This window comes from Trematomus bernacchii, unplaced genomic scaffold (genome assembly GCF_902827165.1).
Source record: "Trematomus bernacchii unplaced genomic scaffold, fTreBer1.1, whole genome shotgun sequence".
Lineage (NCBI taxonomy): Eukaryota > Metazoa > Chordata > Actinopteri > Perciformes > Nototheniidae > Trematomus > Trematomus bernacchii.
This window is the reverse complement of record NW_022987851.1, coordinates 6799438-6812783: the sequence shown is the minus strand read 5'-3', so window position 1 is coordinate 6812783 and position 13346 is coordinate 6799438. Positions and strand designations below refer to the sequence as shown.

Sequence of the window (13346 nt, the reverse complement as noted above, 5' to 3'; positions counted from 1 at the left end):
AGTGATAAAGGCAGCTTCATCCAGTTGAGTAACAGACAGCAGGCCTTGACATTAAACAAACTTTGTCTGAATTAAACTTTGCTCGAATCAATGGGGTCTTGCTTCATGACGTCTGTTTCCCCTCGTGTATTACCAAAGTTCTTTTTTTACTGAATAACAAGATACATAAATCAATGCAGTTTTTTCTGATAACAATTCTCTATTGCACATTCAAGTCATGTTTTCAATCATTGATTTACATTCGTCTATCCTATAAAAGGTTTTTAAATATAACTATGAGACTAGTTTTGTAGTAAGCCATGTGTTTAATTTTAAACTGACACTGAATGAATAATTAATTTAAATTAATTTTTTAGAGACTTAACAGATGGGCTGAAAAGGTCCTGTGGGAAGCACAAGATGAACAGCTAAGTGGTCATTCTAATCAAAAAGGGTTATCCCCTTAGGAGAGTGAAGTTGCAGTCAATTTAACATCATCATAATTTATCATCATGGGACTGTGAGTATTTATAGTTCACAACATTTTAGCCAGTGAGTCTCAGGTTACTGTAGGTCATGGACCAGGCTGTCGATCAAAGACAGTTTTGATCTTACATTTATTTATTTAGTTCTTAATTACTTTATTGATTCAGGTAAATACTTCATATTATGATAAACAATTACATTATTATTATTATATTTTATGTCCAGTTTAAGATAAAATGACACTATAGTAACCCTTCTGGCAAGTATAAAACTACCTAACGGTGTTCTAAATGTAATGAAATTAGCCCTATACAAGATGCAATATGAGTGTAAGGTATCTAATAATTCACCTATTATTGAAAATCCATTAATATATTAATAATAATGAACACTATTCGAGGATCTCACGGTGCAGGAACGAAGATCTGAAAAATAACTTGACTTGAGAAATCAATAATATCTTGAAATCAATTCAAAGGCAACAGGATGCCATCGTAAGTAATCGGTGTAATGTGATCATGTTTCCTAGCCCAAATTTAAATCCTGGCAGCAGAGTTTTGGAAATCGGCACATCTTCAAATCCAAGTCATCTTCCTCTGACGCGCCAGATGCTTCTCTGCTGTCATCTTAAAGTTACACTGTATCACAGCAATGCCCGACTCTTTTTATTATCCCTAACCCACTGGAAACAAAGCATTTTATGATGGGACGGGCTTGACACAGAGCAGCCTGAGTCCTTGTTGTCTCCCGACAATAAAAGGTCGCACCGAGCTCCAGTGTCCTCTGTTCATGACACAGAGCGCCAGAGCCAGCAGCAGTCGGTGCTCGATTGGTTTGGTCTGGAGGAACGATGGCAGAACTAGAGGATAATGTTGCAATTCCTGAGTTCAGCAACCTAGTCCAAATGGATCCCTATCTAAAACCGTTCGAGAAGGACTTCAAGAGGAGGTAAAACACGGCTTAAACGGCGCTTTTCTGCACGGCTTGTCCCCAAATCAGTCCCTGCTAAAGCTAGCAGAAGCAATGTTTACGCTAGCACTCGTGTCTTTAACTAAAAACACACAACTAACAGATACAAAGCGATGTTTTTTGCAACACAACAGACAGCCGCCCTCTGGATTCAGGTTTGACATTGTATGAGGACAGGTCGCATTTGAAGCTGCGTTTCCCCTCTCATGCACTGCCTCCCTGTTTCCTGCCTTCTGCATAACAAGTGTTGGGCGGACGTTCAGTTTATGCAACATTAATGAACCGCTACCATTTTATGTTACAAGTTGCTGAAGAGTCAAATCGTGTGGTCTCAACTTCCTGCGTTTGACAGTTCAGGAGTAGGCCATGTGTTTCGCAGTCAGATGACGTGTACGGTGCGTCGCGAGATGCTGCTTTGTGCTGAAACGCAGTCTGATCCACGCCTGTTGTATTTTGGGATGCTGGAGCCTGTGCACTGCGGTGGTCCAGCATCACAACAGCCTTTTGCCTTCTGGTCTTCATTATAATGAGTTTTCCGTTGTGCGTGGTTGTTATCGTGGCATCAGTTATACTAAAATATGTTTTCAGCCTTTATTTGGCCTCCATACAAATTCATTCTTAGGGTGGAAGTCTTAAGTAGCTGACTTTATCTGTTTGTATGGGGCTAGGGTATTATTAATCTGGGATTATGTCCAGCACAAATTGCAATCACTTTCTCTGCAGTTGCCAAAGAATGATGGTTGATGGTATCAAACTACATGCAGAAGTAGGCTCCAAGATTTTATGACCAGACCAGAAGTTTCCGTGATGCATCTTCCTAATTGAGTGAAGTGTTTATGCCAGTAATGCACAAACCAAAGCGGGAAGTTCTGATAAATAATATAACAGCCCTCTTATTATTGTCAGTGGGAGCCGCACAGTGCCTGAATGAACAAAAATCCTACTTGAGAGGATAACCATTGTGATCAAAACACTTCTTGTATCTTAAAGTGACTTATGTTAGAGCCTATATAATTGTATTCCCTTTATATTAAGTTGTCCTATACATGTTTAAGCGTTTTCTTTGTAACCCTGTTTGTGCAGTAACATGATTTTTTAAATATTAAAACAGTAGAGAGAGATTGTGGCTCACCACCATTACTCAAATATTTTTAATAGAAACTAAACATGTGAACATGATTTTCTCAAGTCCTTTAATTTTCTGTAGAACAAAGGTATTCAAATGAATACAGGGAATATTAACAAGAAACTAGGTATGGAAAGTTTGCCTACTTATTATGAACATTGAAACACATTTGAAATGCAAATATGCTTAAATCAGTGCAGCACCTTACAGAGACCTAAAAAGACCTGACGCATGTCCTTAACTGTATTGACCTCTATTGTCTAATCACCTAAAGTAAATAAACACTCTAAGTCAATAGATTGTGCAGTTTTTTTTATTCATACTATCTCTTTGGTTCTTTGGTCTTTTTCATTTTTGTAAATTGTTGTTTTAACCTGATACAAAGTCAAGGAGTGCCCTTAAAAAAAAGCTCCAATGATTATTCGATTATCAGTTTTTTTCAGTTTTATATCACATTAAACATTAAAAAAAAAAAGGTAGTTATAATGATCTACAGCCCACATTGCTAGAGTTTTTACAGTATCTGGTCACTGTTGGGCAGCCCCCAAATCAAGGCCTAAAAAAGCTCTGCCCAGGGGCCATATCGTTCCATTGACTTGCATTACCATGTCAGATCTTATCTCTAATGTTGCAGGTAAGGGACCACCTGCTTTGTATTTGAAGCATGTGAGCAGGGCTCTAGTCTTCCAGAGAGATTAGCGTGTCAGTTCCAACTCAGACACAGCTTGGGATCGCTGGGCTTCACAGAGCCTCAGACGTGTCTCAAACACCTGTCACGCTGATGAAAGTTGCACATCAATTATTTTACATATAGGAGCACTGCTGTGTGAAGGTTAATTCTTGATAAGCCCCCAGTGTCCTCAGGCCCAACCACAACACCACACCACCAACACAGGCATGGTAATCGTGAGCTTTCTCAGGCTAAGGTGCCACACTGAGTCCCCTCGCCGAGCTGCACAGTGTTAAGAATTCAGCTGGCCTATCAGAAAGAGACCTCTGACCAAAAAGAAAGATTATTTAGGTTTAACCGCCATGTCATTGCTCAAGGCTGCCCGCATCTCAGGTTTGTTGAACTTTGGTTCGGACCATATATAGCCGGTATGGACGGACTGTTGAAATGATTCCAGCATATGTTGAAAGCCTCCCATTCTAATAAATTATTGCATGATTGTAGACATCCCTTATTTTATTTCATCAGGATGGTAGTTTCAGATTGAAATGGAAAACAACCCTTTTTCGCTGAACGCAGGTTACAGCCCCATAGAGCAGTGCTCTGTTGACATGCTTCATTATTTACCCTTCCTGTTGCGCAAACTGCAGGAAGTGCTGCTAGGATTTTGCAGTTTATGGCACCGTGTATCTCCTAAATTGGACCAAATGAAAAAAGTGAGAGTTGAGACTGCCCCTTATTACTGCAAATAGAGTTTTCTTAGCAAAGATTTGAGTATGTCATCACAACTCATTTCAAAGTAAACTTACAGCAATAGGTCTGAGTCATGAAGGTGATGCAATATATTTTAAGCAAAACTGATTACTGACTTGGAAATGATGACTGCCCATACATGCTCTGACAAGTAACAAGCTAAAATACAGGAATTCAAGATAAGTAGAAAAAGTATTTTACATTTCCTTCATAGGAGGAACCTGCTTTTATGGTAGCCTTGGCCGTATGAATCTTCCTGTCGCCTTGCTTGAGGGTCAACAAATATTGAAGGTTAGCAGGGAATTTTAGCTTTTCATCTTTTAACCTCAATGTTTAGTACCCTCGTTAGCATCATTAATGAAGGACATTAATGGCATTAATTGAAAGTCACCTTGTTGTTAGGTCATGCAGAAACCCTTTTGGCAAGCTGAGAACTGAGAGAGAGAAACTTTGTCGTACAGCTGTGCTTCAGCTGTCACCCTCAGTCACACACAAAGCAACAGACCTGAACCCTACTCTAAATATAGATGCCCGATTGTCTAACACTTAGTGTAGAAACAGCTTACAAAGTTCAAATGCTATGTGGGAGGAATTTTAAATAGTGGATAAGGTCGGTATATAAAACAAAATTAAAGAGAAATATCAGCACTATTTTTAATATTCACATTTCATATACACATACACATTTGATATTTCTTTTGTATTATATTGGTCAACTTGACGTCATCTATTTGACTCAGGTTTGGCGTTTTGGCTGTCAACATTTCGTTTTTTTGGAACTAGAGGTGACAGGACAAGGTGGAGCCAATTACAACCCAACACTGAAAAATACATTTAATGGAAACCAATTGAAAGTTACAATTAACTTTCATGAACTGAAAACATGCTGTTGAAGAGTTAAAGTTGAAAGATATAAACATGGACAGACACAAATATTCTCTGATTTGTCCACCTGTTCTAATTCAAATCCATCTATTTGATTAATGCGGTCCCTCTTAGACCACAACAAGAATTTCAAAAGCTTAAACATTTCCATACAAGTGTTTCTCATCTAGTTTGCAAAATGTACAGTGACCTTGAAAGTTCTATTGGACTCACTTTTGATGTCTATCTCCTCTCATTACCAGTTGTAAACCATAACCAAATGTTATATAACTAAGCTATGTAAAAGAAAACAAAAATGTTTCCTTTCACATCTGTTGAAGATAAGATGAACTTTGTGAAAAAGGAAGAAAAACATCCCTTTTGGCTGAAGTTTGAGTGGCATCCCAATGAATTGGCTGAAACTGACCAGTCTGTATTCCGTGAACTTGTGTTGACCTGAGGAATTCCATGCAAATCAAAAGTTTCTTCGGACATAGTTTTACAGTGGATGAAAAATCTGAGTTGGTGTTTTGCCTCATTGTGTTCGATTATGTATTGTATTAGCTTAGAAATATAACATGCTTATATTCTGTAGTGCAGCAACACCTTATATTTATTTGCTCCTAATCACCACAGTTTCATAGTTTCCCTCCATACATCAGCCTTTGCACTTTTCAGTAACAATGTAGGAAATGATATGCAGGCATTATTTGATTTAAAGGGGAACTATCATGCAAAATGCACTTTTTGATGTCTTTATAGTATACATAAATATGTGTCCCCGGTGTGTCGGGGAACTCACGCAGCGTCAGAAGATAAAACCCTTTCTCTTTTCCTCCGTACCCAAATCTTTAAAAAACGGGGGTACAACGAGCGGATACAAATTTGCTGCCGATATGACGTAATTTCAGATGGTGGACTCACAGAAAGTTGCTATCAGAAACAATGCCTGACGTGTTTTGGACGTAATCTCGTCTTTGTTTACATTAGCAAGCCTCGCTAACACTCAAAGCTAACCTGTACTGGAGAGCACATGTGTTTAAAAAGCAGGAAATTAAAAAAAGGAACTCACCTTGTGATAAACCCGCAAGAGAAAAAGCATTTGAGCTCCATACTGTTTCAGAAATAATCCTTGATGTGGTTTAGAACAGGATGGAATTTTATCACAGCAGAATTTAACTTTATCTCTAGAATTCTGATCAGGCATTAGCTCCGCCTCCTTTTCTTTATTTTTTTCAAGCTAAGGACCCAAAGTCTGCGTTTCTCTAACATTGCTGGAATAGAGGGATATGAGGGATGTCTAAAATGCATGATCTGTTTGTACTTTGACCAAAACACATCATAGACATGTTTTTATATATATTTATATATATATCTGAGACCCATAATATATCCCTTAAAATAGCACGATAGATGCACTTTAAGACAAATGACTGTAGGCTAAGTCAAGAATGTTTTTTATCCAATTTTAAAGACATCCATTGAATGAAGATGCTCAACCCAGCCCATGTTTTGTAAGAATCATGGGAAAGAAAAACTCCCCAACGAACACTACTTGTAATCTACAAAAGATCTTGGATGAAAACACAGATCCTACTGCCACTGAAGGTTAGGGATGGAAAGTACTTCTGGTTTTCTACTGCCAGGTCCAGGCATGGAAAGAGCTTGGACGTCATGTTGATCCTCTTTTCTCTCTCCAGCTCTGTCTCCTGCAGAGTTTGTTTGTCGGATCTTCTTCTGCTCTTCACCGTGCTTCAGAACTGAAGTTAGAACTCCAGCTGTTACTGAGCCTTATTTCTCTTATTCCAAAGGGTGTCCCCCAGCTGAGTTGCTATCTTGAGCCCCCTCCTGAGCCTCAGCTTTCTCATCATCAATGAGATCTTTACTAACCATCCCTCCCAAGCACCTCCCCATCCCAAGCTTTGATTTTTCAGGAGAGCTTTTGCTAACTAAATAGCTTTCTCAATAGTGTCACCTGAGCTTTCTCCACAAGTCCCACTTTTAGTCACTTCTCCTTATCTTATATGTCTGGAACAAACAGAAGTAAAAAAAATGGTGTATTATAAACATGAACTGTCTTCAATTTACAAGGAATATTGGGCTACCTTGATAGTTTGAGAAGAAGCAGAAATGTTTCTAGATGTTATGTCACTTACAATTGATCTGTTTCTAATAATATCTGTAAGGGTAATATCTTATTTCTGCCATATGATATTTGTTCTATCTTCATTGATAATGAACAGTTTTCCAAACCTGGAGATAAGAGAGCCAGGACTGTTATCTGTGAGTCACATCTATAATCTCCTGCCGCTCTATTACCACTGAAAAGGGAACAGGACGAGACTATATTGTAATTTTTGGCTACATGGATTGTTTGGGTCTCTTGTCGTGAATTCCCTGACGATGAGCAGCAGTGTTTTTAGTGAAACTGAAATAATTGCTTTGTTCCATAAAGAAGTGGGGATAAGAACATTATTTTCAAACATTGGGTCATGATCTTATACGTTTGTGTATTTCATAAATCTGCCATTAAGAACATTTGGAGTAGCTTGTAGTGATGTTCCTTTCAGATCTAAGGAATGTTATAGATTGTTTGGTTTTACAGCCCGCAACTGTATTCTTCTGGTAAAGTTTTTCTGCAGTGTTGTTTATAGCCACAGCAGGCAGCTATTTTCAACAAAAACTCTGATGAACCAACTTTAGGCTTCTGACCCAGCTCCAAACGACAGACAGACACAGGTAGCAACAAGCCGGTTAACAGAGTGACTCATTTTGCTAAAGTGCAAATATTTTTTCTTCAGGAGTTGAAGTCAGACAAAAACACAACTTTTAGTGAGAAAAATGTTGTTGTGGTGTGCATGTTGCCTTCTATTCTTCTCTAACTCAAGAGAACAGGTATGTATTGAGTTCCTGTTCTGCTATTCTATTCTAACATTGTCCTGCTTCTATTAGGTATTCAGGGCCAGCGCTTGAGAAAAAAGGCCTGCCATATGTGATGAAATGGTCACACTCTGAGACTCTGCTCTCTGCAGCTTGATGGGAGAGTGTTTTACAGCCAAAGGTTGCCTATGGATACCATGTGCAGTGCCACGCTTGATATTGTTGAAAAACGTAAACTCAGAGTGCAGGCATGGAGGAAAGAAATAAGTGACAACTTCATCATAATAAAAAAATCAAAATATAGGCACAGGAAAGTGTACTTGAAGACAGATTCTGTCCGATCATCAATAATTAGAAAATAAATCAAAGTTTAGACTATGATGTGCTTTAACTGGTCAAGTCACCCCCCCTGAAATGAATAGCTTCTGGGCTGCGCTAAATTAGGAAAAAAAGCAAAAGGTATTGCAACAGGTATTTTTGAAATAAAGAAACAGATATTTAAGTATATTATGTTCTACCTTTCTGCTGCACTCTTAAATACATCAAATTGATGTTGTTAACATATTCTTTCATTGAACAAATTCAAAATTTAACTGAACACAAAAGGCAATACTAGTTGCTGTTTAAAGTGCAGTTTCCTACTGATACTTCCTTTTCAACTAACATTGTTATCATAATGATGATATTTCTTGTTGGCACAATTGATGTGTGGTCTCATCCTGCCTGCTTGCTGCAGCTTTACAGGAATTGTCTCACTATTCCCAGTGGTCCAACCTTCTGGAACTCACTTGTTATAATCATAGGCATGACTTTCATGCCTATTAATATTGTGGCAGCGGTGTTTTGCCCTTATGCGCATCCTCCCACTGTCCTTCCTTTCAGCATATTCTTGAAATGGTGACAGAGTGGCAAAGGAAGCATGTGGCACCATTGGTTGGACTTTAAAGGTTTACATTTGGCAAGTTCTGTCTGTATCCACTATGCTCGACACAGGGAGCAGCTGCTGAGAAATGGCGCTGTTACTTCAGCCCATCATCACCAGCCCCAGGGCATTCACAGGCCAGTCTGAGCTTGGCTTCAGGGCTATAGGGGAGAGAGTGCACTTAACTCAGCTGGCAGAAAGAGGCTTTCTGTGCCTGGGGGAATCTGATATGGACACCAGCTGGCTGCAGGAACTTAAGTGAGATAAATTGCAAAGTAGTTAGTCTATCCTTCTCAGTTGAAGGTAACAGACAGAGGTTTATCTCTCAGGATAGGCCTGTAGCCACACGTTCTTGAGGGAATGAGGCAGGTTTGCATCCCGAGGAAGGACCTCCTAGAGATAACGTTAGTGTGGACACATTACCAAACACTGCTTCACCGAATGTGCATCAAAGTTCTGGAAACGTTTTAAATGTGTGCAAACTAAGAACCATTTTCCAACACGGGCAAAAAGAAAACAAATACAGTTGAATTTGTTTCAAAATCTTTGTGACTTATTTATTATGAAACACAAATACTACATTTATCAGAAACTTGCTTATTTATAATAATATTTAGCCATTCAGTTTAGAAAGCCTGCTCCAATCATCATTATTGAAGACAAATAACTTTTATTGATTATTAGTTATTGCCTTAAAAGAAAACTCTACTATAAAATGTCATAACTATTTAAAAAAAATGGGCAAGCCCTTCAATTTAACACAGTTAATGACACAGAAATGAGTGTAAATAATGAATCACTCGGTGAAATAGATTTCTGATTGTGTTGGAATGACATGGTAGTGTGACCAATGATCTTGAAAATTGCTTTCACCACTAACTGTATTGTTATGAATAGCTGTTAATGGGTGATAAGTGATAACACTGACAGGGCAGAATAGAGGGGCGGCTTCTGGTAGCATTACTGGTAATAACTGATGAACATCTTCTTCCCTGTGTGTGTGTGTGTGTGTGTGTGTGTGTGTGTGTGTGTGTGTGTGTGTGTGTGTGTGTGTGTGTGTGTGTGTGTGTGTGTGTGTGTGTGTGTGTGTGTGTGTGTGTGTGTGTGTGTGTGTGTGTGTGTGTGTGTGTGTGTGTGTGTGTGTGTGTGTGTGTGTGTGTGTGTGTGTGTGTGTGTGTGTGTGTGTGTGTGTGTGTGTGTGTGTGTGTGTGTGTGTGTGTGTGTGTGTGTGTGTGTGTGTGTGTGTGTGTGTGTGTGTGTGTGTGTGTGTGTGTGTGTGTGTGTGTGTGTGTGTGTGTGTGTGTGGTGTGTGTGTGTGTGTGTGTGTGTGTGTGTGTGTGTGTGTGTGTGTGTGTGTGTGTGTGTGTGTGTGTGTCCAACAATATACTTATAATTTACATTAACAATTATTAAGAGGCAAACGCCATTGGTGTACCATGTGTGTAGATGTGAGCTATTACACTTTATTAATAGTTCACAATATTATATCATCTTTATTTAAAGTTATAAAGGTTTTTGATAATAAATAAATCAAATCCTGAACCCACTGTCCTTACCCTGATATATACTGTAACAGTCAGTTTGGAAAGAAAGCTGTGTAAACTACTTGTCTAAATTTTTTATTAATTCAACCCCCCCCCCCCCCATGTGTAACAGACAGACCTAAATGCAATATAGGTTCTTCAGGGGTCATCAAAAAGCCATTTACTTAAAGGTGGGGTAGGTAATTTTGGAGAAACCAGCTCGAGTGCGCTAGAATTTGAAAATACACAACCGGAAAAAATCTGCCACTTCCTTATAGAGCCCCTCCTCCAACACACACGAACGCACACATGACCAATGAGGGCACGAGATAAGTTTGTGCACGAGATGGAAGGCTGACAGGCAGGTAGGCCATCCAGTTACTTTAGCCGGGCCGACTAAAATGATTGGTCGTACTTTTTACAGTACTACGGCTTCCACAGATGACATTTTTTTTTATGGATTTTTTGTCAAAGCACTTAAGATATTCATTGCTATCGGGATGTTAAGAGCGTTCCATGGAATATAACAAAAAGTGTATCTCGAGCCGGTTTCTCAAACGTACCTACCCCACCTTAAATCAATTAGACTTCATTGTACAGATTGTGTATTCACCTGTGGCTTTTCCATGTAACTCATAATGTGTGTGTTTTCCCTGTGGTTTGAAGGTATGAGCAGCTTCAGAAGCAGCTTTCCAAGCTGGAGGAGACAGAAGGAGGCTATGACCAGTTCACACAAAGCTACAAGACCTTCGGTGTGCAGCGGCAGCCGGACAACAGCCTGCATTTTAGGGAGTGGGCTCCGGCTGCAGAGGCCCTTTTCCTAACCGGGGACTTCAGTAAGTATCCTGAGAAGAGCTGTTGGCTCCTGAACAACATGTCAGCTGTTGGCTGCATTTTCTTTGGTTGAAGTTAAACTTCCTTCAAAATGTGTTGTTGATAACACCCTAAAACTAAAGCTTAAACCTCCCACAGATATTTTCTTCAGTTAATTTTTTAGAAAATAGTGATTATTTTTCTTGAAGAAATTTGTTTTTGGCACAGCAAGTGTTTTTAAAACAAGCATGCAGCAAGCTAATAGATCATAAATATGCCTTATTGCATAATAGCAATCAAATTGCAGAGTTGAATCGGATAACTAAAAAGGAAATGACACTTTAATATAGAGCTACATACGCTGTTGGGACCAAAATGGACAAAGACATTTCAGTGCGAACAGGAAAGTTGCATATCTTCACAGTGCACTAAATAGGAAATGGGAAATTTCTAAACTCTTGAACACAAAGGGGCAAAAAATTAAGAAAAGGCCCTGGTGCAAGGCTATCAGCCCTTTTGATGAACCAACCTGGGAGTAGAAAATGTGGAAAATATTGATTACTAAGGATAAACTTGCATACTGAAGGGGGTTCTTTTTGAATGTGTTTTTTAATATTTTAGTAGCTGGTTATTTCATCATCGCCTGCAAAGTTGTTGAGAGAGTGCAACCTCTGAGTTTGCACTGAAATCTTTATTCCCTTCGGCCCCGACTTTGAAAGTAATTTCAGGTTAATAGTCTTTTGAGTGTTATTTCCAGTTAATATCGGCGGTGAAAATGCAGCAAGATCATTTATTTTTGTCGTCATTACCAAGATTAAATGAGACCTGCCCTCATATATCAAATATATATATACTGTACCAGGTAATACAAGCCCTCGGTGTCATGTATTTCCTTTATCAAATATATTAATGCATCTATTACACATGCCACTAGTAATATTTTACCCTCAACAGAGAAACAACAATAACAAAACAAATGTATAATAGCAAAAAAAAGAATAACAAGAGGCTGGTGAAATAATTCAGAGCTGTGCACATAACTCAGATTCCATTGGCCATGCCACAGCAGCGCACAAACACTTGCCTCTGTGCCACATCCCTTCTGAACTGGCGCCCTGCAGGTGATGATAAAGGAAAGCAAATGCTAATAGTAATACCTTCAGATTGATACTGTGTGCAAACCGGAGATTTGTCAATTTGTTTATTGTCCCTACACATTTTTGTGCTAGTTAGTTCTGTTGCTGCCATTCCCTCTTTCCATATTTCTCCTGTTCCTTTTCCCTTTTTAATTATCTTCCGAGGACCTTGGGCAGCAGCTCAATTCCAACATTCAATTCTGCGAGAGATTACATTTTGACACGGCTCAGTCATATTATTTGATTTCAATTTCATAGTAAATGTGGAAACAGCCCAGCAGCCCTATTCATGAATATGGTGCAAGTTGGATGCATAATGCACTGTTTTTTTTAGAGGAGTTTAAGCAAAGGGAGATAAATAAATTGTGAAGAAATATGACTTGGCCTGCCTGTAAAAAGTGTTGTGCCCGGTCACTCCTGGAGCATCTCCTGTGATTCATTTTCTGTCCTGCTGTTGTTTTTGCTCATGAATAGCAAACAGATATGGCTGGCGGAAAAAAATGGCGTCCTAAATTGTCATGCCAAGCCGTCTGCTTTAATGTCTGATATATTCCTGTCAGTTAATCAAAATGGGTAATGCAGTATCAGCAGGTTATGAATGCAAACCATTCGTTTATTCCCTCAGAGATACAATTCAATGATCATCTAAGTTTGAATTTTCGATGAGTGAGCCTAGTGCTTTACTTGCTGTTGCAAAACTACAAAAACAACATGTGAGAGAGAGAGGGAGACATTGTGTAAAGACAGAGTGTAGAGGTCAGAAAAATAAAGAGGCCCACAGGAGAATATTGAAATAGAGCCACTGTGGTGACTAGAACTGTTGACCAAAAAAGCTAAATCGTATGACATGCAAACAAAATATGCTCAATTGTTATTGGTCAACACTATTCAGACTACAGACTTAAAAATAAAAATGCTTTTGATGCCAAAATATTGTATTTTGCCCACAGCACAGCTGTTGTTTTTATATACAAAGTATGCCAGGCTTATGAGCAAATTAGCAGTACAAAACTGAGACAAGAAATTGTTGTTTTCATCCTGGGGTCAAGACCTCATGACTCGCAAGGTAATAAACAAGATAGAAAAAAACAACTAATTATCAAAAAATGTCTGTGATTATTTCCTATAAGGATACCAAAGGGACACAAGGTATCCATGCACTGGCTTAGTCTGCTCTGCCATCAATAATCCTAGTGATTTCTTTGATCAGTTTAGAGCTAATTGA

General features: G+C 38.9%; 1 protein-coding gene across 1 annotated transcript in view; it reads left to right on the top strand.

Annotated features, from left to right (window-relative positions):
- Positions 1–1134: 1134 nt before the first annotated feature.
- The window catches only part of gbe1b (glucan (1,4-alpha-), branching enzyme 1b), a 77631-nt gene continuing 65419 nt past the window's right edge, over positions 1135–13346 (top strand). The window contains exons 1-2 of the mRNA XM_034113146.1: positions 1135–1413; positions 10839–11008. Coding sequence (XP_033969037.1) covers positions 1316–1413; positions 10839–11008 — 268 coding nt within the window. The 5' untranslated portion in view covers positions 1135–1315. The remainder of the gene's footprint in view (positions 1414–10838; positions 11009–13346) is intronic.